The 25,000-nt window shown below is 34.6% G+C and overlaps 1 protein-coding gene across 1 annotated transcript in view; it reads right to left on the bottom strand.

Annotated features, from left to right (window-relative positions):
- The window catches only part of LOC109086080 (cGMP-dependent 3',5'-cyclic phosphodiesterase), a 150,364-nt gene extending 138,359 nt beyond the window's left edge, over nucleotides 1–12,005 (bottom strand). The window contains 1 exon segment of the mRNA XM_042740014.1: nucleotides 11,813–12,005. Coding sequence (XP_042595948.1) covers nucleotides 11,813–11,883 — 71 coding nt within the window. The 5' untranslated portion in view covers nucleotides 11,884–12,005.
- Nucleotides 12,006–25,000: the final 12,995 nt, after the last annotated feature.

Below are 25,000 nucleotides of genomic sequence, written 5' to 3'. Positions count from 1 at the left end.
AACTGTGTTCAACATTGATAATAATCAGAAATGTTTTTTGAGCAGCAGATCATCATATTAGAATGATTTCTGAAGATCATGTGACACTGAAGACTGCAGTAATGATGCTGAAAATACAGCTGTGCATCACAGAAATAAATTACACTTTAACAGATATTCACACAGAAAACAGCTGTTTTAAATTGGAATATTTCATAATTTTTACTGTATGTTTGAACAAATAAATGCAGCACTGGGGTGCAGAAGAGTCTTCTTTCAAAAACATAAAAAAATAAATAATTTCGCACAGACTCCAAAAGTTAGTCTGAATGTTAGTGTTTATCAGATGCAATGACTTTATATTTCCAGTGTGATGAACGAACCAGAAGACTCGTTATCCGCACACAACAAAAGTTCAGACATTTTACACTAAATACTTTAAAATGACAAGATAACTGTTTTTAACTGGACTTCATTTGCTGAACGTAATAAGCTGATCATGTATTTATTGTCTTTATTATGTACCACAAAAAATAAATTGTGTGCAGTACGTGTTCTGAGTACAGCCTGTGTGTGTGTGTGTGTGTGTGTGTGTGTGTGTGTGTGTGTGTGTGTGTGTGTGTGTGTGTGTGTGTGTGTGTGTGTGTGTGTGTGTGTGTGTGTGTGTGTGTGTGTGTGTGTGTGTGTGTTAAATCGCTGTGGGACGCTGGAGTGAAGGTCACTCAATTAGACATTCCCAGAACATCAGCCGCTACTCAATTCCCTGAAAACTCCTCCATCACTCCTTTCTAAGTCTCCATCACTCCATCCTCCTCCTCCTGAGGTCTTTTCATTGTTTTTCCGCTCACATCTCTGTCAGTTTGGCTTCATAAAATCACCCGAGCACCTGGTGTGTGTGTGTGTGGCTGTTCTTTAATCCCTATTAAGGTGTGTGTGTGTGTGTGTGTGTGTGTGTGTGAGCTCACAGAAGAGCAGCTTCACCGCTGATGTCAGTTTTACACGCACATTAAAACACAATCATGAGCTGTGCTGTTCTTTAATCCCTATTAAGTGCACTTTACCACTACACTTTGACTCTTAATCTCCAGTAAACTCCCTGCGGATGTGCTCGACTCCATGTATTTATGAGTTCAGCGGTTATTTATTCATCTGAACACATGTCGAGCGCTGTGTACTGTACAACTCGACACTTTCACACAGAAGAAGATGAAGATGATGATGAGGAGAGTCAGTCAGGAGTGACAGGAAACACACAGACAAACTCTAGAGAATAACGAGCATCCAGAAACCTCATTTCAAGGCTGACGTGTGTCATTTCTGCTCCACTAGCAGCACAAAACACAATCCCAATGACAGTGACATATTTACTGATCAGCATAAAAAACACACCAAAACACTCTAAAACAAAAAAAACACTGTATGCCTTAGCAACCACACAGCAACGTATTTAAAAACAAACAACACTCAGTATGCCTTAGCAACCACACAGCAACGTATTTAAAAACAAACAACACTCAGAACACCTTAGCAACCATGCGGCAATGTATTTAAAAACAAACAACACCGTGAACACCTTAGCAACCATGTGGCAACACACTTGAAAACAAGCAACACTCAGAACACCTTAGTAACCACACTGCAATGCATTTAAAAACAAACAACACCCAAAACACCTTAGCAACCACGACGACACATTTAAAAACAAACAACAGCCAGAACACCTTAGCAACCACAAGGCAATGTGTTTAAAAACAAACAACACCCAAAACACCTTAGCAATCGCACGGCAACGTGTTTAAAAACAAACAACACCCAAAACACCTTAGCAACCACGACAACACATTTAAAAACAAACAACAGCCAGAACACCTCAGCAACCACACGGCAACACATTAAGAAACACACAACACTCAGAACACCTTAGCAACCACATGGCAACATGCTTAAAAACAAATAACACTCAGAGCACCTTAGCAACCACATGGAAACATCCTGGCAACCACTCACAATGTCCCAGCAATGTGGTGTTGAGGTTTACACAGAAGAAGCCCATAAGAATATATTCATTATTTAACAGAGAGAGAGACACACAGATAGACTGAAGAATATCATGAATTATTAACACCTGAAATGTGCATATACTGTGTGTGTGTGTGTGTGTGTGTGTGTGTGCGTGCGTGCGTGCGTGCGTGCGTGCGTGCGTGCGTGCGTGCGTGCGTAAAATCATGTTGATTTTCATTCATTCTATGAAAGACTTATTTATTTCCCATCACAAAAATGTACCATGGTAAACACTACAGTCATCTTTCTGAAAAACTGTAGTGGTTTAATATCAGCACCATTGTTGTGGGGAAAAAAAATTATATATATATATGGCAGTAACAGTAACTAATGAAGAAACTCTGGTTAACATAGAACATTTTCACTGTCAGATCCACACACAAATAACATACTAAAGGTTAAGGCTTCCATGATCTTCTAGAAACACACACTTAAGCTCAGACACAGTTTGATCATCTCAGCACTAGACAACCAAAGATCTTCATTCACGAGACTCCTTTACAGGAATATTTCTGATTTCTGAAGATCATGTGACACTGAAGACTGGAGTAATGATGCTGAAAATTAAGTTTTGATCACATAAATCAATTACAGTTTAGCAGATATTCACACAGAAAAAAAGCTATTTAACAGCTATTTAAATGTTTAAAATATTTACTGTATTTTTGTATATCAAATAAATGCAGCCATTGTAAACAGAAGAGACTTCTCTCAAAAACATAAAAAATCTTAGACTCCAAACGTTTGAATGATGGTGTATATTCAAGGACACCAAAAGGGACGGTTTAGATTCTGAAATCACATCACAGATGAACTGAATATTCCTGTAATCAAACTGACAGACTCAGAGGCAGAAGAGAGGAAGATGACTCTGTTCTCATCGACTCTTTCAGGGTCACTTTACTACTGTGAAGTCAGACTGTTAATGAACTGAAGCAAGACAGAGAGAGAGAGAGAGAGAGAGAGAGAGATGGACAGAGAGAGAGACAGGTGCTCTCCCTGAGAGAAAGGATTTGACAAAGAGAAAAATTGCTTTTGAGTATTTGCATATGAGAATTTTGTTCTACAGGAACTCTGAACCTCTACACTGAATGCTAATGTGCACACACACACACACACACACACACACACACACACACACAGACTTTCTTTAGAAAGTGCACAACCCTTAAAGCTATTTAGGGGTAAAAGGAAGTATTTTATTTCAGTATTTCTGAAAAGACAGTGTGAAATATATATGAAATATAATAACTGGAGGACAAACGTAAAACTTCCCACAAAAGCAAAATTTAAGTTTTTTTGGCAGCTAGTATGAATATCTCAGCCTTAAGGATATCTATAAGCAGTATGCTGCAAAACAATGAAAAAAATTCCCATTTGGAATACAATATTTCCAGGAAGAATACATCTGTGGCTGTCAAAGGCTGTTAAACGTGGCTTTGCTGGGCTGTGATGTAAACTAAACACTACTAGATATTTTAAAATGGAGATGAGCCACTTGAAATGTGTTGCTCTGACTTACTGTTTCTGCTGAAATTAATCAACACACTGAATAATGCTGTATGTTCAGAGGGACTTTAAGAATCCACCACTGAAACATATTGATCAGCCTTGCTCTGAACGAGTCTGTGGTGATTACAGACCTGCATCGCATTAACTACCAACCAGAGAAACTGTGAAAAAGCAAAAATAAGAGATGCACACACAAATACAAAGCAGTGTGTGAAACTGTCAGACAGACGGCAGCGAAGCGACACGCAGCCTGAAGGGGAAACGGATTCTGACACACACACTCTCTGCATGCAAAAGGCGGATTTGTTTTTGGCAGAACGACGACACTCCTGCAGGCTGTAAAACAGGTGTGTGTGTGTGTGTGTGTGTGTGTGTGTATATGTGTGTGTGTATGTGTGTGTGTGTATGGTGTGTGTGTGTGTGTGTGTGTGTGTGTGTGTGTGTGTGTGTGTGTGTGTGTGTGTGTGTTTTGCAGCTCACTGATGGTTTTTACACTAAAACTCACTATCAGGCGGAACTTGAAAGGTCAGTAAAAATAAATCATAGCCGTGTGTGTGTGCATGTGATTTGTTATCCAATATAAAAGAGTCTTTAAAACCATACACCACATGACAGTCACACACACACACACACACACAAAGAGAATATTGTTTAATAATCAGATTCTGATTTTATTAATCTTTTGGTCTGCACAATGAACTGTTCTCAAGAAGCTTGATAAAAGCATTATTTGCATCTAATCTTCTTGTGAAAATATTTAAATAAATACTATATATAGGCATATTATGGAAGGCAGAAGTGTCAAATCCAATACATTTTGTCTTTTGTTTTTTAAATTTGGTCATATCTTTGGCAGGCACTTTTCAATAATAAATAATGAATGGATTTTAAATAATAATAATAATAAAATATGAAAGTAAAAACATAAATAATGTTTGATTATTTACATCAATGTTTCTAAGTATTGTATGTTGACAGATCAAGAGGTTGTGGAAACAGAAAGACACACACACACAGGTCCGCATGTTTTGGGGCTTGAATATGAAGTCAGTCACCTGTATAAAAGACCCATTAGTTGCTCGGCAACAGCTGAGAGTCAATCACAAAAACCCTCTTTCTGGACCAACTAATGCAGCAACAAAAAGTGTGTGTGTGTGTGTGTGTGTGTGTGTGTCATCTCACCGGTCACTGATTGGCTAATGACTAAATAAGCAACGATGATGGCATTATAGTTAGAGTGGGTAACATCACATCAGATCAGATGAAGCTCTTCAGAACAACAGTCCTTCTGTCCATCTCAAACACACTAATATGAAGCTTACCACATGATCAGATGATCCTTATCATTAAATAAACCCTTCCATGTATACTTAACAAATTAATAAATTCATGCACATGAAATAATGATAAAGACATGAAACGAGCACAGCTACAGGCTTGTAGGAGACCACCTTCCTCAGATAACGATCAATTATACAGATTAGAGTCATACGACAAACATCAGACCACAGAATAAAACGACTGATGAATTATAATCAACTATCCAGAGAAACTAGTGGATAAAGAGACTCATCTGGTTAAGAAACACCATGGAAATGATTTCATCAACATGAGAATCCAAAGGTTTCTAACAGCACATGAGTGAATCTGACCTGCTGCGTCTGAAATGTGTGTCTGACTCTATTCTCATATTCAGTCTGACACGTTTAGATGGCGCTGGTCTCTGTCTTCTATCCTGCGGCGTCGCCCTGAACCGTGTGTTACAGCATGAATCTGAATGAGCTCAAAAACACTTCCTGTGATTCCAGCACATTCCTCCCGCAGCCTTTCACACAAGACAAGTCCTCCTCTTCATCATATGAGCCTTTAAATGACATTTAAGACATGATTTACAGTAGCTTATCCATTTCAGATTGTCAAATGCGATCTCAGCGCTGTATAAAGGTCAATTGGTCTTCTGTTGTATTAAATGAATTGTTCTTGTGATCCGGTGTTTCTGAGAGAAATGTGTTTCTCTGCTTTTCACTCTCGTATTTCACCTTAAAGCAAGAAACTACAGGTGAATGGGGGAAAAATTAACTAATATATATCATACTTCCTCAGTTGGTCTATTACATGAAGAATAGCAGTTCTTCATGTAATAGTTTTTTTAATGTTACGTTGAAATATACAAACAAATTCGAATTCAAATTAAATATGCACTACTTTACATACATTTCCAGAGAATAAATCTGAACACTGGATAAAGGCAGGTTCAAAAGTCTTGTTTGATTTTATTGACATATTAGAGTTATTTTTTTTTACTGTGGGGATTTTGGATAACTCTTTTTATTTCTGCATAAATCAGAAAATACTGTCAACAGACAGAAAAAACACATTTTCGCCATGTTTTCAGGAATAAAATGTTGTATAAATCAATGTGAATGATATATGAACAAACCCCACAGTAAAAATCTTCAGAATATAGATAGGAATAAAACTCTAAGTTTTGGTGTATGTAAGTGCTGCTGAAGTGGAGAAAAATCTCTTTAAAGATATGTATTAGAATTAAAACCTACAGGCGCAAATAGATAAAGTGCAATAAAATAAACAAATTTGTATTTGGATATTTAATTTTCACTAGTCCAAAACAGCATATTATGAAAAGTCAAACAGCCCAAAATCTCAAAATTGACCAGTGCATGAAAAAACAACACACACATATTGTACAATCCATCTGTGATCATTTGAAGCAGGTAAAAAAATAAACAAAATGATAAAAAAGAGGCTACACTCTTAAAAATAAAGGTGCTTAAAAGGTTCCTTTGCATTTTTGGTTCCACAAAGCAGCATTCAGTCAAAGGTTCTTTAAAGAATTATCTCTTTCTTACCTTTTTATAATCTGAAGAACCTTATTTCACCACAACGAACCTTTTGTGAAACAGAAAGGTTCTTTACGAAACCATTTAGACAGAGAAGGTTCTTCTATGGCATCGTGAAGCACCTTTATTTTTTAAGAGTGTACAGAGCCAATAAAACTACATCTACACACATTCTGAGCTGTCACAGAACAACCACTAAGCAACTTTAATTTATTATTTAAAAATGAAAATAATTAATTCAGCCTCAGGGATTAATATATCATCTTCATTCTGTAATAATCGGATGCCAACTGCATACAAAAATCCTGCCACATGATTAATGACTGAAACAAGCCAATTAAGACACCATCATTAATGCAAACGTTCCTCAACAAGATGCACAAAACACACAGAACGCTCTGCCTGAGGGCATTCAACACCAGGTGTGTGTGTGTGTGTGTGTGTGCACCTGAGAAAGGCAGACAGAGGGACCCAAACACTGTTACCACGGCAACCTCTGAGTATGTTCCCAAATGTCCTTGAATGCAAGTTTTGTCATACTGACCTCAAGTCTGCAGACAATAATGAACCTAAGCTACAGCTAACAAACACTGCTTTACTTATAGTAGCTCTTGATAATATATAATAGACTTGTATTCTTTTTATATACCCAGACTACAAATTAACATAATAAACTAAGCCTACGAGAAATATTTTTTTTACTTTTGATATTTAAAGGCTTCACCAAATTTTGTCAAAACTTATGGGTGTGAAAATTTGGTTCTTAAAAGTAAACCAACAATATGCATCTATTATATATACTAATAAAAAAAAAGACATGCAGATAATTAAAACTAAAACAGTTTCTTGAAATAAAATAAATGTTACCTGAAAAAAAATAATATATATATATATATTATAAATAAATGATTTTAGCCAGTTGGTAAGGCAATATTTCTTATTTTCATTTCATTTCACTTGATGTAATAACAAACTAAAATTGAAATAAAAATGAATAATATTTTTTTTTTAAATGGCAAAAACACACAACTTATTTAAAAATATAAAAAAATAATTAAAAATATTAATAAAAACTCTAATAGCATCTCAATAACAATATTTCCAATACAAAAAAAAAAAAACACTTAAAGGCCAATAGTTACACAGGACAATAGCTAAACTGAAACTTTTCATTTTCATTTGCCATAAACTGAAACCAAAATTAAAGTTTATTTAATAATGATTTATTCAAAGTCATTTAATAATTAATGCTCAAAAAAGGTTTAAAACAAACTTTTAAAAATATAAATATTATTATAATACTACTATTATTATTTAGTGATCCATTGAATTTAGTGATAAAACTGACAGAATTTGAAAGCTGTTTATCAAAAGTAACAAACCACTTGTTGTGATTTTTGGATGGCAGATGCCATAAATAATATTTAGTGAAGTTTTGTTCACGCATTAACAGAAAACCACACAGCTCGATATTGGGATTTAAGAATCAATACTGTGTCATCAAAATGAAGATTGAGTAAAAACAACAAATCAATATTGTCTCATAGCTTACATGTACAGTCAGACCAAACATTATTCAGACAGCAGATATAATTGTTGATATTTTTTACTAGTGGGTGCAGGACACTATAGTTAATTTATGTAAGTTAAGATAGCAAAATAAAGTAAACTGTGACAAATTATACCCAAAAATTCTACATAGCAAAATTGATTTGGGACCGAAAATGATTCAGACACTTTGACCTGAGCATGTTTTTCTTAAGTGTTTTCTTTAACTCCTAATGCGATCTTTTTTCACCACAGACTGAACAAAATGAAGCACTGCTTGGTAATTGTTTGAGCCATCAATAAATGGTTTAAAAAGTTTATCCACGATAAAAAAAAACACAATCAGCAAAATGTTTGCAGATGAAAATTTTCAGTTGCCAAAATTTCGGAGCATCACTAAGCATTTAATTCATTTTTTGTTTGTTTTGTTTCTTACTCTACAATTACAATATATATATTTTTTTTCCCCTTAAAGTCCATTTTCAAGATTTTTATTCAAGGTTTTTATTCATTAGTCAAGTTTTCTGCACTGAAACTATTTTTCCCATCATCTCTCTGACCCTCACACTGTAAATTCTACCATACCTTTAACACTTCTACTTGCAAATGACGGGCTAATCTTTCTGCATGTCAAATTAGTTACAAAAAGCCCCTAGTAAGTGTCTGAATGTTGATTAGGTGTTGACATGTAAATGTGGGTGCTGGTAAGCGTCAGTGTCCGGCTCAGACGTGTTGTTCTTCTGTTTTCTACAATGCTACGATTCATGAGCGATGTGCAGTGACCCAAGCGCTGGATCTGGAACAGTTTCTCATTCTCTCGCCCCTAATAACCTCATCTGGTCTCCACGGCAACATCATGATGGACAGACGACATCATCATCATCATCATCACAGAGCTGCATTCTGATGCTGTCAGGAATATTCTGAATATTCTTTGCAGCATCTGTCATAATGACCAGCATCACAGGAAACAATATCGCTTTTACACTGAAGCACAAGCAGCTGTGAAGGACTCACACACTTAAGCTGTAAAAACACTCTGACACTGGCAGCCAAAAACAATACAAATATCCAATAACAACACACACACACACACACACACACACAAACACTCTGATAAATGTGTGTACTGTGGATGAAAGAGAGGTGAAGGCACTGCCATCATGCTGCGCTGTGGGGTGGAACGCCCTCACACACACACACACACACACACACACACACTTATGCGTCCTGCAGGGTACAAGAGCCCCCAAGTGTGTGTGTGTGTGTGTGTGTGTGTGTGTGTGTGTGTGTGTGAAGGGGCTCTTTATAAAATGGAAAGCTGTGGAAATGAGTGTGTGGGTGGAACAGAGAGGGAGAGATAAAGAGAGATCTTTTGTTCATACTTTCACAACTTTTTCTCTATTATATTTCATCACGATCCTGTTAAATCTGTTCTAGGACAATAAGCAGCAACATTTACATTAATACAAAACTTAATCTTGATTTAATTTCTTTATTTTAAATCCAGATATATATTGTGCCTGTCAAAAGTTTAGAAACTGATTTTTAAATGTTTTAGAAGTCTCTTCTGCTCATCAAAGCTGCTTTTATTTCATCAAAAGTACAGTAAAAATTGTATAATATTATTACAGTTTACAACAGAAGTTTTCTATGTGAATATCTGTTAAACTGTAATTTATTTCTGTGATCAAAGCTGAATTTTCAGAATCATTACTCCAGTCTTCGGATCAAAAAAGTACATGAAAGTTGTCCTAAATTCTTACATTTTCTATAAAACTAAAATTCTTTACCATTTTTAAACTTAAGCTGATTGTACATTTTATAATGAAACATACATTAGAAAAATCAAGTCTGAATCTATAATTGTACCAAAGTAGATAAATACAGTTAGAAATGAAAATAGGAACCTCAAACCTTTATATTTTAAGTTAAAATGAAAGACTCTTGTTATGTTTTTTACTTCTGGAGTGTATTAAGGATCTTTAACTAGGATTCGATGTAAAGTGGGACTTGGTTTTATCCATCAGGGAATGACTGGATGCTGAAAAGTGATTTAAGACAAACTTTAGTCTTTAGAATAATAACATGCTGCTGAATCGATCACAATAAGACCAGGAACATGAATTAAGAAAGTAAAAAGACTCAAAGTTCAGTTCACGTCGACTTTAAACACGCTGTTGGATGCAAAGCTCCTCTAACTTATCAAATGAACACGAGAACACAAAGCGAGCAAGATATAGTTTCAGAAACGTGAGCAGCAGCGACTAAAATAGACTCAGAGACACAGATGATTCATTCTCTCTGCTGATACCAGCTTTGTGTGGAGTTCTGATGAGAATAAAGTTTAGAACAGAAACACACCTGCAACAATAAAACACACACACACACACACACACAATAAAAAACACACACACACACACACACACATCAGAGAGCCCATCTTACAAACGTCCAATGTTTTCTATGAGGTCAGTGATCTCTGAACCTGACCCTAAACCAACACACACAGAAATCATTAGGTTTACAGACAAACATCATCCAGAACATTTATGAGTCTTTTAACTTCAAAACATCAGATGTTTTTAAAAGACATTCAAGTCTCACAAGTAGACAAACCTGTACAATAAACTACACACACACACACACACACACACACTCTCTCTCTCTCTCTCTCTCTCTCTCTCTCTCTCTCTCTCACTCACTCACTCACTCACTCACACACACACACACACTCACTTACACACACACCCACACACACACAAAACAAGTATCCCATGCACATGCCTCCTTCTTCCTCTGTGTTGCTGTGTTGATTACAAATTGGCTATTGAAACAAAATACCAAAATAAAATAAACAAATAAAATAACTGATGGAAAAAATAAACTAAACAAAAATTTAATCAAGAATTAGAGATATTCACTTTGCAACCAACTAAAATAAGTTTTAGTATGATTATTAAACTAAAATTTAAATCAATAAATACATTCAAGCCAAATAAACATATCTTAAAAACATAAATAAGATTATAATAAATATGACAAAAGTGCATTACAAAATTAATAAAGCTAAAATTAAAAAGAAAATTGAAAATATAAAAATAAACGCACATACTAAAATAAAAAAGCACATAACAAAATTGATAAAACTGAACTAAAAAGCTACATAATAAAAGAATTAACAAAAAAAAATAATAGTAATAAAATGACAAAAGCATTTACAATTCCTAAAACTAAAAAGAAATCAATCTAGATTAAATATTAAGAAAAAAATACAAATGACAAAAGTGCATAACAAAATCACTTAAATTAAAATACATTTGTTATTTTTAATTTTAACTAAAATAAAAAACAAAAGCTCATTCAAGACATGAATTCATTCTATAACAGCATATAAATATGACTAAAACAACACATCATCACTGGAAGTATGTATAATCACCACAGACCAGATGTCATGATTGTTTGGCTGCACACGACTATATTCACACATCATCTAATATTTCTACCTGTCCAGCTGAGTTTCTCAACAGAGTCTCGAACTGTGCTAAGATTTCACAAGATTCTTAAGATCAGCGCTCACAGTAAAGTACCATGGTAATACTTTGGACACTACCCTGTTTGAAGTAATGTAGTATGAATATGTACCACACTAAATATAATCGTAGTAGCCTACTTTATGCACGGAGTAGTAAGTGAACAAGTGTGTGAAGCCGCTTCTGATCCGAGAGTGAAATAATAAAGATCTGATTAATGCGCACAACAGACGCGACGCGACCGCAACGCGCGGCTCTCATCCACCGGTGTAGCGACGCGTCGCGTCTTTGATCAGAGATCGGTTCGGTACTCACAGTTCGGCCGCCGCCGGGGTCCGGTACTGCTGGCTACGGCAGAGCAGAGAGTGTCCGCACGCCTGACCCATCGCGCATCGCGCCGCAGACGCCGGTACCGACAGATCGCGCTGAGGAAGAGGAGGAGGAGGAGGAGGAAGAAGAAGAGGTTTCTCGCTGCTGGTAAGAGAGAGGAGATGATGCTGATGATGAGCGGAGAGAGTCTCTCTCTCGTTCTCTCTTTCTCTCTGGGTTAGGCGCGTTCTGTAATAGATCCGCGTGCGAGTGTGTGTGTGTGTGTGTGTGTGTGTGTGTGTGTGTGTGTGTGTTCATGTGGTTTATGAGGACACAAATTTGTATAATGGGTATGCCACAGGTATTACAATGTGAAGGTGATTTATGAAGACACTTCCTGTGTCCCCGTAATTTAAAAGGCTTTAAAAACATACTAAATGTTGTTGTTGTTTTTTTTTAAATCTAAAAATGCAGAAAGTTTTCTGTAAGGGGTAGGTTTAGGTGTAGGGTTGGTGTAGGGTGATAGAATATACAGTATAAAAAAAAACTGTACAGTATATAAAAATTGTACAGTATAAAAACCATTACACCTATAGAGAGTCCCCATAAACTATGTGTGTGTGTGTGTGTGTGTGTGTGTGTGTGTGTGTGTGTGTGTGTGTGTTTGTGTGTGTGTGTGTGTGTGTGTGAGCGTTAGTGTGTGCATGTGTATGTGTGTGTGTGTGTGTGTGTGTGAGAGAGAGAGAGAGAGAGAGAGAGAGAGAGACCAAATGTCCCCACAGGAATAGTAAAACCTGTCATTTTTGACAGTTTTTTTCAGCCTGCGGTCCTCCAGATGGAATTTAAAAAAAAAATAGTAAATGATGTTTATGTAAAAGTGTAAGAATGCAAACAGGTTTTCTGTTTAATATCTATGATACTGTTTTTGACCTCAAATATTTGCATAACTATGACAGCAAACACTGGCATCTAATAATGCCTTGAAAAAAAAACCCAGTTATAATAAATAAAGTATATATAAACCCAAATAGGAAATAAAACAGTTATGGAATAAGCACGTGTCCTAAACTCCTGAAAGAATTAGATGAATGACCAACTAAAACATCTCAGATTTAAAACTTTCCATGAATGATGTATAAATAATGTTTTTGTGCTTGAGAACATTATTATAGACCAGGTTTTACCATGCATAACCTCATCTGCATATCATTTCCATGCATATTCCGTCCACGTGACACCATGTTAAACGCAGTTAAAGGTACAAAACATTAGGAAAATATGAGATGTGGACTATAAATGCTTTTTGAGACATCACATTGCTATTCAGTGTCCTTGAAAATACATTTAAGTGAAAGTTTTTAGAGTTGTTCTCATTCTTGTCCACTGGCCAAATAGTATTTTAAATTGTTTTAAACAAATTAAATGTATGCATGAAAGGGTTGATCAGTCTGTGAGTGACACCTGTGAACAGAGGTTCTCTAGTTTCTGGTTACAATTAAAGGAACAGTTTGTGCACAAATCAAAATTCAGACATCGTTTACTCACCATCATGTGATTTCTAAACCAGTATGCTGTTGGTTCAGTGAAAAACAGGAGGAGAAAGAGATTAAACCATGAAAAAAAAAAAACATGATAAGAGAGATATTTCAAGTCTTCTAGAGTCAGATGTGATAGTTTATCATGAAGAACAGACACACTTTGGTTTGAGCTGTAGATGATTAGAGCATCTGTCCACATTCATCTCACCTGGGAAGAAATGAAATGTTCATTTAACATTTACATAACCAAAAAATAGACATTTTAAATGTTCAGAGAATACTGAGAAATAACGTTTTCATAACTTAATGGGAACGATAGCAAAGCATACTCTGTACATATTTTCGTTCACTGGGATAACACACATGACTGTCACATGACAAACACAACTGCACAAACACTGATACACACTGCAGCAGAGCATCATGGGAACTTTCGCAGACGGGAAACAGGCCAGAATTAATTTACTGACTTCATTTATCAGTTGCCAAAAAACTGGTGCTATTGTTTAAAATATTAAATTGTTAAAAAAAAGAATCTGTAAAGCTGAAATAAAATATATATTGGATGGGGGGGGGTCATTTCAATTACAGTGACATTTCTAATTTTTAAGTTTCAGTAGTAAAATTAGAATAGAAATACTAAAAAACTAATGACAAAGTACAAGATGAAAATGAATAAAACTGGAAAAAAATATTCAAGCTAAATTGAAATATTAAACAAACTAAAATGACTGACAAAAGCACATAAATTGCCTAAACTGAAATAAAAATAAATTCAAGCTAAATAGAAATCTAAAAAACTACTAAAATGTCAAAAGCACACTCGAAATTACTAAAACTAAAAGCACACTGAAATATTAAATAAACTAAATAAACTGGAATATTAAAAAACTACTTAAAATTACAAAAGCACATAATAAAATTACTTAAAATAAAGCTGAAATAAATTAAAGCTAAATATATAAAAAGCATTTAAAAATTACTAAAAATGATTTCAAGTTGAAAAGTTAAAAGAACTAATAAAATGTGCAAAGCACATAATATTACTAAAATTAAAATGAAAACTGACAATATAAAAAATAAAAGCTTATTTAAAATATGAATCAGTTCTATAATAGTATATAAATAATTAGTGCTGTCAAATGATTAATCGTGATTAATCACATCCAAAATAAAAGTTTTTGTTTACATGATATATGTGTGTACTGTGTTAATTTATTATGTATATATGAATAAACACACATACAGTATATATTTTAAAAATATTTACATGTATATACATTTATATATTTATATTATTATATTTTAGATAAATATTTAATATATAAACATAACATATTTTTCTTAAATATATACATACATATGTTTTTATTTATATATACATAATAAACATACACAGTACACACTCATATATTATGTAAACACAAACTTTTATTTTGGATGTGATTAATTGTGATTAATAGTTTGACAGCACTATAAATAATACTAAAATAACACTGAAAAAGATGCACACCATCAGCAGATCCTGACCACCAGGAAATAAAAGTTTTGTGAATTTAGTATTTTTTCATGTCATTATATTGTAAAAACTGAAAAATACAATTGCTTAACAATTATATTATAATCATATTTTATGATAACTCTGTAAAGGACACCAGGACTTTAAAAAGTCCTGTTTAAAAAATAAATAAATAAAAAGACATAAAAGGGCAAAAACAGTGGGATTTTTGTTTTAATCACAAATCAATTTTTTATTTTTAATAACAAACTTTATATTAAAGTTGATTTTCAACTATGTTATGAAAGATATAACTGAATGATTTGATATACCATTTTTCTTTATATACTAAATGTGTGTAAAATGGCCATAAATGGGTTTTCACATTATATACAATGTATCTTTAAACTGTATCTAATTTGCATATTAATGTGTTTTTGGGGGCAACATGTAATGGAAAAAAATAAGTGCAATAATTTGAGTAGTAATCGGCAAGATTTTCATAATAATATCTAATATTTCATAGAAACATTGGTATATAATTTATTTCCCTATTCATTTGTTGTGTCTCCCAAAATGCACAATAAACCTGCTTTAAGTCCTGTTGTCCTCTACAGTGGACAATATGAATACCCAGGGTTTTTAAAATCGAATTTTAGAGCTTTTGTTGGATCTGCACAAACCAAACAAACAATCTCATAATAAACCATCTATCTCAAATTATTTTACTTAATTATTTAGGCTGTGGCACACATTTAACTGCAAAACAGGGTAAAATACTCTAGATGTGTTTTATTCAATATTTACAGTTACTGAAATTGGTTTATGATCTCACTTATCAATGCACACAAAGTAGAAGTCCATCGATACTGATTTTGCTGATACGATAATGTGTTTAAAGAAATGCAATAAAAAGATTCTTGTGCCGATACTAATAAAATCTTTGTCAAATAATCTTCTTAGTCTTTCTTTTCTGTGATGAAGCAGATCAGAGAGAAAACACAAGGGTTTACACTGAATTAAATACCAGCTTTTAGATGCATAATGAGGGACTTTTAATCATTAATAGGTCTGAAATACACATGAACTCTTATTTTGAAATTATTTGCTCTACTACTTCCAGCTGCTCAATCAAAAGATGAGAAAAATATGGTAACCAAAATACCAACAACAACCAAAAATAAAATATTTTATGCATAATGAGGGACTTTGAATAATAAACAAGCCAGGAATACACCAGGACTCTTATTTTGAAATGTATATGCTATACTCCTCGAACATTAAAATGTGCAAAACTCATATTTATTTCATTGAATCATAGCCTTTTGAAGTGTAATAATCACATATCCACACCACGGTGATGGTTTTAAATTGAAGACCTCTTAAAATGATAATTAAACTATTTAGGACCTTTTGATTTCAAACACACACAGATGAGAGTTTGTGAAGCGTCTCGCGTATAAATGTCAAACCTCACAGTAAGACAGAGAGAGTCAGCACTAATGACAGACTGACGGTTACAGTATGATGCTTCAATACAAACACATCAGCAGCACTTCTCTATTATGTCTGATTATTTGACATCACTGACACCCTCTCGGGCATCTGGAGCAGATAAACATCTCACACACTCCGAGCGCCTGTTACTGGAAAATCAGCTCCAGAGGAGAAGATGTGATTATATCATCAGACGCTCAGAGAGAGAGAGAGAGAGAGAGCTAACACACTAACACTCCCATTATCTTATGAAAATGTTATTTCTAAAACATTTGTTAATTTCTTGGTTACTCAGATTTCAAGGAAACATTCCGTTGTATCATTCTGGAAACATTATGGGAACGTTACATTTGAATGTTCTCTGAACATTCTGAAACATTTTTAAAATGGCATACGAACATTCTAACAAGACTGCTTTCCCAACATAATAAAAACATTATTTGTGTGTGTTCTCTGAACATTCAAAACATCCAGTGTTTTTAACGTTTTATTTTGGTTGTGTGAACGTCGTCAAGGGAACATTCCATTCTACCAAACATTATGGAAATGTTACTTTTGAATGTTCTCTGACACAAGTAGCAACATTAGATGAGCATCCAGCTGAATAGTTTCGACAATGAATTAACGTTCTATTAATGTTATTGTAGGAACATTTGCTGAACCTGAACATTCTCTTGATTCTTGATTCTCTCAAAGTTATAAACAAACATTCATCTAGTAACATTAATAGAACATCATCTGGTCTTTAATAATGTTTTCAAAGTATTAGCCCAAATTGTTCATGGAATGTTTTATTTCTGACACATTTTGGTTGGACATTCATCAAACATGTTTGTTTCAGAACATTCAGAAGTAACTATTTTTGTTTTCATCTCTCAATCATTGCATTAAACATTTGGATCATTTCAATCTCATCTTACTCAGAGTTTCCTCGTCACGAACGTCACGCGCTGAAGCTCTGGATCCACTTCACTGACCCCTTCAGCATCTGCACCAACCTGCAGACACTCTAAACACTCTCAGGTCAAAATACAGTGTCATGTTACAAGCATAACTCACCATGAAATACAGTAAAGTCTTGAGAGACTTGATGATAAATTAGATATGACCACACAACGCTTTGGTTTTAATGTTGAAAAGTGCAGTTGCTAAACACTTTTTTGATCATTTTTAACAATCAAAAAATAACATCCAGTGATGCAAACTACTCAACTTTCTGAATTGAAAATGTATGTAAATATTCTGAAATAAGCAGTAATTAATACAGTCCCTGTTACAAGGACTTAATAAGAATAATGTTTACTTGTGAATGCAGCTCTTGCATGAGATGCGCTCCTGACTGCCAGCAGAGACACTGCATTGACCTGAAAGACAGTTTATCAGAAGAACAATGCAGGGCCATGATGAGCATCAGTTCTGCCAGAACACTGAGAATCTACTGAAACATCTCATGGTCTGATGTTAGTTTTGTCTTCAGTCATCGGTTACGATGTGGGTTTGCATCGGCTGAAGCTTCTGCTTCAGTCTGTGGAGGCAGGAAGAGGAATCTGGGTTTTCTGAGTTTGAATGACGAATCGAAGCTTTAAATGCTCTCAGAGAATGAAATCATCACAACACAGCTGATGATCTGAACATGATGTGCTGTTCCAGGAACTTCAAGCATTTCTGAAGCGCTTTTATGATTTTAACAGGATGTGTGTGTGTGTGTGTGTGTGTGTGTGTGTGTGTGTGTGTGTGTGTGTGTGTGTGTGTGTGTTTGCTGAGAGGCAGATGGCAGGCAGGACTTGTATTGATTCCGGGAGAAGCGCAGGAATTACAGGGATCCGATTGGCTCTGTGTGTGTGTGTGTGTGTGTGTGTGTGTGTGTGTGTGTGTGTGTGTGTGTGAGTGTGTGTGATGCCAGCTCAGATTTCTCTGCCTGTCTTCCAGTCTAATGCACAGCTAATAACAGAGGTCAACACACACTCAGACACACACAAAAACACAGCTAACACACAAACACACACACACACACACACACAGAGAGAGAGAGAGAGAGTCTTTATAGATGACAGAGGAACACACACACACACACACACACTCATAAATCCAAAGTAAATCATTGACAAGAGACAAAAAGAAATACTGAGAAAAAATCTATTGTATTTAGCAGAAATTACATTTTGACAATAGCTAATAATATAATTATATTATTATACTGAGAGCCTAATAAATGATTTAAATCGTTATTTGCAGAAAACAAACGGCCTGTTGGCATGGAAACCGCATCAGCACCATTTCCTCTGAGGCTGTTAAAATCAGTCATAAAACGAGACAAACGAGAGCGCTTGAAATAATTAATGTCAAATCTGTCGTGGCGCTTCTCTGGGGAAACTTCAGTGTGTGAACATGAATGAGACTGAGAGGGATATCAGTCATCATGTGACTTCAGAACTGCGTTATTCAACTCAAACTAAAAGCAGAAAGTGACATTTACATTTTCTGAAGAAAAAAAACCTAATCAAATGCAAACTGACATTAAAATATTTTTAAAAAAAAACGTATTTATTTGAATTAGTTTCCAAGGTAACATCTTTAATTTTCCTTGAAGTTGATGTACTAAAAAAACTTAAATTAATATTAATAAATCTATATAGATGTTTAAAAAATAAAGCATACAAAATTACAAAAACAAAACAAAAAATGACTTGAAAACGAAAACAGAAAATATAAAAATTAGAAAACTTGGTAATATTTCACTGCACAAAGTCACGCTCTTCTTCAGTACTTTTGTCTTGTTTTTCAGCACAAATTCTAAAATCAAGATACATTTACTTGAGATGCACAACAACAGAAGATAAGCAGAGAAAGAGAGTTTTTGCTTAAAACCAGAACAAATATCAGCCACTGAGCTAAAAAAAAAAAAAAAAAAACACACGTCAGTCAAAGGCAGATATTTGCTCTCATTTAAAGCAAAGGCTCACATCATTTGGATCAATTTCTCTTCATATCTTACATCACTGCATGAAAACATCACTTTTTGCAGTGCACTCATATGATACTCTCTATTAAAGTTATAAATATTAATGGAACCTTTGTTCAGACACATTTTTAGTTGGACATTCATCTAATGTGTGTGTTTTTTTTTTTCTGTTCCTACTTGTTTCAGAACGTTCAGAGAACATTCAAAAGTAACATTCCCACAATGTCTGCAAAATGATACAATGTAACATTCCCTTAGTTCTCTCATAACCAAAATAAAATGTTTTTGAAACATTAAAAAAACATTCATAAATAACATTTTCATAATGTAATGGGAACATTTTAGTTAGCTGGGAGATTGAACTAAAGGCAAGTGAATGGTGAGATGTTTTCAGCAAGAGATTTAGACACGACTGGAGCAGAAAACTGCTGAAATGTGTCTCTGTAAAGCTGCTTAAGAGCTGGACGTCCTTCCGCAGCGTCTGAAGCACAAACTCACACAACTTACAGGATTAATTAAGCAGAAAGTGCTGATGCTTCACCAGAGCCAGAGAGAGATTGGGCACAGTTTCTTTCACGCGCTCCAGGAACACAAACACTTTCAGAGTCTCTTATAAACAACTCAATCATGAAGAGCAACTCTGTTAAGACACATCCTTCTGATTCATTTTGAGTTTTTCGTCTTGACTGCTATAATGAGCCATCCAAACACACCTGGAGTCTGAACGAGCGATGCTCTTAGGTGAAGCGGTGCTGATGCGGTTGTCATGGCAACAGAGGAATCACAGGCCAATTAAACAGCTCTAAATTAAAAGAGAATAAAACTTAACATCCACATAATTCAGGAGTGATTCAGAGCCTAGTATTGACTGAAAACATGATTCCTCACCGTTCAGATCATTAAAAGTGAGGAAGACGAGGGTCTGGCGGCGGTGCTGATCTTCATCTGAGCCTGCAGACTCTTCTGTAATGATGCTGCTTCACACACTGGGCTTTGTGATTATTTGTATTTCACTCGGAATGAAAGAGAGCAAAACAACAACCTACAGAGAGAATCATCTTATGGGATCGAGCTTCACTTGGACAGAAAAGTCTTGTAGTCTTGTAGAAGGTTTTGTCCAGTTAATCTCTTCTGGAAGATGTCTGAGAGAACTCTAAATATGGACCTTTCACATTTCTTGGGCTCTCAGAAGTGTAAATGTTAAGTTTTATGGTAGAAAAAAAAAAGAAAAGGTAGCAACATTAAATTTTTCAGATTATCCTAAATTATATATATTATGAAACTTCATTTTATGACTAAAAATAATGTTCATATTTTTTTAAACCCTTCTGAAATACAAAAAAAAAAGGTGGTAAAGAGGGTAAAAAAAAAATCACACAATGAATCAAAGTTTTTTTTTAGAAGTATAGAATATAGGTGACATAAACACCAATACAAACATACAATAAACATTCATTTAACAACATTCAACCCTACTGAACAGATCTGACAAGAAAAAATAAAAATAAGAAACAAATAACAGTTATTTCAATAAAAAAAAAAAATCAAATGTGAGCTAAGAATGTCAATTACAATTTTACTGTAAATAAAGACAGGTTATTCTTTTTCACTTCCAAAAAAATAGAAATATAACAATTGACTGTAAAGTGTCCTATTAATTCTATTTCTTTCTTTCTTTGCGATATACTGTATAGTAAGGGAATTTAATGTTAATTAATTAAAAGGTTTTGTCAGTGATTTGAAAGTTTTACTGTTAAAATTACAAGCATTTTTTTATATAAACAGTTCAGTGTAAAAACCATGAAATGTGAGCTGCTGTCACACAGAGAATTCTGGGAAGATCAACGTACGTTTCCACCGTAAATCTCTTCAACTTCCAAAAACCATAAATTTAATAGTATTTTACTGTACATTTACATGAAATGTCCCATTAGATCGTTTCAGTTATTTTACCGTATGTAGTAAGGGATATTACTGTTAATCCATTAAAAGGGTTTTTATCATAGCGTTTGTACAGACTTTGCCAGTTAAATTTACACTCTTAAATATAAAGGAATTTTTTTTAGCAGCAATGCCATAGAAGATCCATTTCTGGTTCCTCAAAGAACCTTTCAGTTGTTTTTTAACAGAACCATTTTCTGAAGAACTTTTTAATAATCTAAAGAATCCTTCTCCACTAATATAAAGAACATTTTGTTTCATGAACAGCGTTGGATAAAGTAATGCATCACAGTATTGTGTTATGAAAGTGTTACTTTTTATTGAAAGTAATGAATTAATTTGTGTTACTTTTTGTCACCTGAGCTAGGCTTGCTTATTTGTTTATAATAACAAAAGTTATATTTTTGGCAACTGTAAAGGCCCTTTCACACCAAAAATGAAGTGAATAATACTCATGCATGTTACTTATCTGAAAAAGTAATTTATCGATATTTCATCATAAATTTAAAAGTAATGCATTACTTGAAAAAAGTAATTGATTACATAACTTGTAATGCATTACCCCAACACTGTGCATGAATGATAAAGGTTCTTTGTGGAATCATATACAGATACATTTAGTATATCACATTAAAAAAAAAAAAAAATTGTTCATTGTTCACCAACAGGTCCGCATGAAAACAACTTACATAAGCAGAAGTGATTCTAGCCTCTCTCTATCCGTCCCTCCATCTCCAGCGCTTTCTCTCCACATTAAAGTGTTGATGTGGATTTTAGCTGGAGGACAATGTATTCAATCTGTCACACACAGGCAAAAATAATCCTGCATTTGAAAGCAATAAACATGGAAAAGCACCTGCAGTTAGTCTGAGTGTGTTTGAGCCTCGAGTCTTTATGCCTCCAGTATCAGCAGACTATTTTAGTTTTTCAAATCATGTTCTGAAGCCAGAAGACAACACATGAAGACTGACTGTGGTTTGTGCATCATTTCTATTTTAAAGGACTGAATGAATCAGGTGTACAATGAATTTCATGAGAAAACGCAGGTGCACTTTAAATGCCTGAGGAACACAGTTTCTTCACCGCAAACGCGCACTAAAGTCTAACTCTAAAGCTGAAACACATGAAAGTGTACCCTTTAAAATATATGTTGTAGATATGATATTGCATTACTTTGAGGCAAGGTGCTAAAATTATACTTGTCTTTCTGTGTACAAAACACATTTAAGTGTAAAATATGATATATTGGATATGACGTGATCAACAAGTCTTTACTTCAAGGCACTAGAGGTAAACGGTAATAATTTGACTTCCCCAGCTGATTAATCACAGTACATTAAGACAGCTGTTTTATAAGACAAGTGTTCTCGAGTGCTGTTTTAAATATGCAAATGAGGCATAATTTGCCTAAATTTCCAGAACAGAAATCTGAACATTCGTTCAAAATTCTTGTTTGATTTTGTTGACGTTTTAGAGTTAGAGGGGATTTTGAATTTCTCTTTTTATCTCTTCATAAATCAGAAAATACTGTCAACAGACACAAAAAGATACATTTTCACCATGTTTTTAGGGATAAAATGTTGTATAAATCAGTGTGAATGAAATATGAACAAACCCCTCAGTAAAAACCTTCAGAATAGAGAGAGGAATAAAACTCTAAGTGCTGCTGAAGTGGAGAAACAAACAAAAAAGATATGTATTAGAATGTAAGTCTATAGACGCAAAGATAAGGTGCTATAAAATAAAAACCTAAATGTGTGTTTTGGATGCTTTTTTCCACTAGTCTACTAGAAGCAAAAAACAGACCAAAATCTCAAAATTAACCAGAGCATGAAAAAACAATGGTTTTGACTTGCTAAAATCATTTAAATTTATTAATTGTAAGTGTAAATGGTGTAATTTTGTCATGAAATACAGCATCAGATGTCACACAATGCACTCTATCAGCATCTATTTCACGACACACTCACACACACACACACACACACACACACGCACACAGACACACATTCATTGCAAAGCAACTTTACAGAAAATTAAGTTTCTACAATATTTAGTAGCAGCTTATCAGTGGTGACTGTCAGTTTATGTGCATACGGCAGAAATGTTCAGAAAAATCAATTAAAGACGTAAACAAACAGATGATGAACACTATTAACAGCAATTATGCAATCAAACTTATAGCAAAATGTGTTAGTTCTGTATGTTGTCTCTGGGTTAGCATCATGGTTATCCTAGGTACTATCAAAAGTCCAGCGTTTTGTGACCTTAGGGAGCGTGATGGATTGTAGCGTGGTAGAAGACTAGTTAGGTACGCAGGAGCTAAGCCATTAAGGGCCTAATAAGTAAGTAATAATATTTTGTAACTGATACGGAACTTTTAATAGGTAGCCAGTGCAGAGACTGTAGTATTGGGGTAATATGATCATATTTTCTTGACCTGGTAAGGACTCTAGCCTCTGCATTTTGGACTACCTGTAGTTTGTTTATTGAGGATGCAGGACAAGCACCTAGCAGTGCATTACAATAGTCCAGTCTAGAGGTCATGAATGCATGAACTAGCTTTTCTGCATCAGGAACAGGTAACATGTTTGTAGCTTGGCAATGTTTCTAAGATGGAAGAATGCTGTTTTTGTAACATGGGAAATATGATTTTCAAAAGACAAGTTACTGTCTAATATAACACCCAGATTTTTGACAGTAGAGGAAGTAACAGTACATCCGTCTAGTTGCAAATTGTAATCTACGAGATTCTGTGTAATGTTTTCTGGTCCAATAAGTAATATCTCTGTCTTATCTGAATTTAATAGGAGAAAATTATTGGTCATCCAATCTTTTACATTTTTAACACACTCTGTTAGCTTAGATAATTTAGAAGTTTCACCTGGTCTCTTTGAGATATATAGTTGAGTATCATATATATTACCAAGGGGCAACATGTATATTGAAAATAGCAGAGGGCCTAGGACAGATCCTTGTGGCACTCCATATTTTACTGGTGATAAATGAGATGACTCCCCATTTAAATAAACAAAGTGGTAGTGATCGGACAGGTAGGATCTAAACCATCTTAAAGCCTGTCCTTGGATACCTGTATAGTTTTGTAATCGATCTATGAGTGTGTCATGATCTATGGTGTTGAACGCAGCACACTCACACACATATACACACACACACAATACACATGATCCAAAACATCACAATTAGAACATAACAATCATTAGATCGTGACTGAAACCAGCTTCAAGTTCAGTTTCCCACACAACTCAAGAGAAATAAATGAATAAACATAGCAAGCATTGTGAGAGAAAGAACCACAGTGTATCAGTATGACTGTAAGTGATTATGATCGATATATAAAGAGAAGAGCAGAACGCATGAAAACCGTTGCTATGGAGATATGAGGGTCAGACGGCGACACGCTAACGAGGAGCTCTGATCAAGTCTGTGAAGCCAAGAAAAAAAGGCTTTGAACTGGACACAAGAGCTCGGAGTAGCTCGGACATACCGCTCCGAGTCTGACTGTGATAATGACCGTGAAAGAGGAACGAGCTGCGACTCCATGCAGACAGTCTGACCACAGGAAGAAGCTCAAGATGAAGACTTCACTTCATCATTACTATGAGGTCACGACCTCTTAACGATGCCTTATGATCAGACATGTGCTGTACACGAGATTCTCTCTCCTGTGATGCTGAAAGAAAAATCTATACAAAATTTCAATTCATAAAAGAAAAAAAATTTACTCATTATTTAAA

The sequence above is a fragment of the Cyprinus carpio genome, chromosome B15 (genome assembly GCF_018340385.1).
Source record: "Cyprinus carpio isolate SPL01 chromosome B15, ASM1834038v1, whole genome shotgun sequence".
Lineage (NCBI taxonomy): Eukaryota > Metazoa > Chordata > Actinopteri > Cypriniformes > Cyprinidae > Cyprinus > Cyprinus carpio.
Note: the sequence above shows the minus strand (reverse complement) of the source record. Positions and strands in the feature narration are given on the sequence as shown.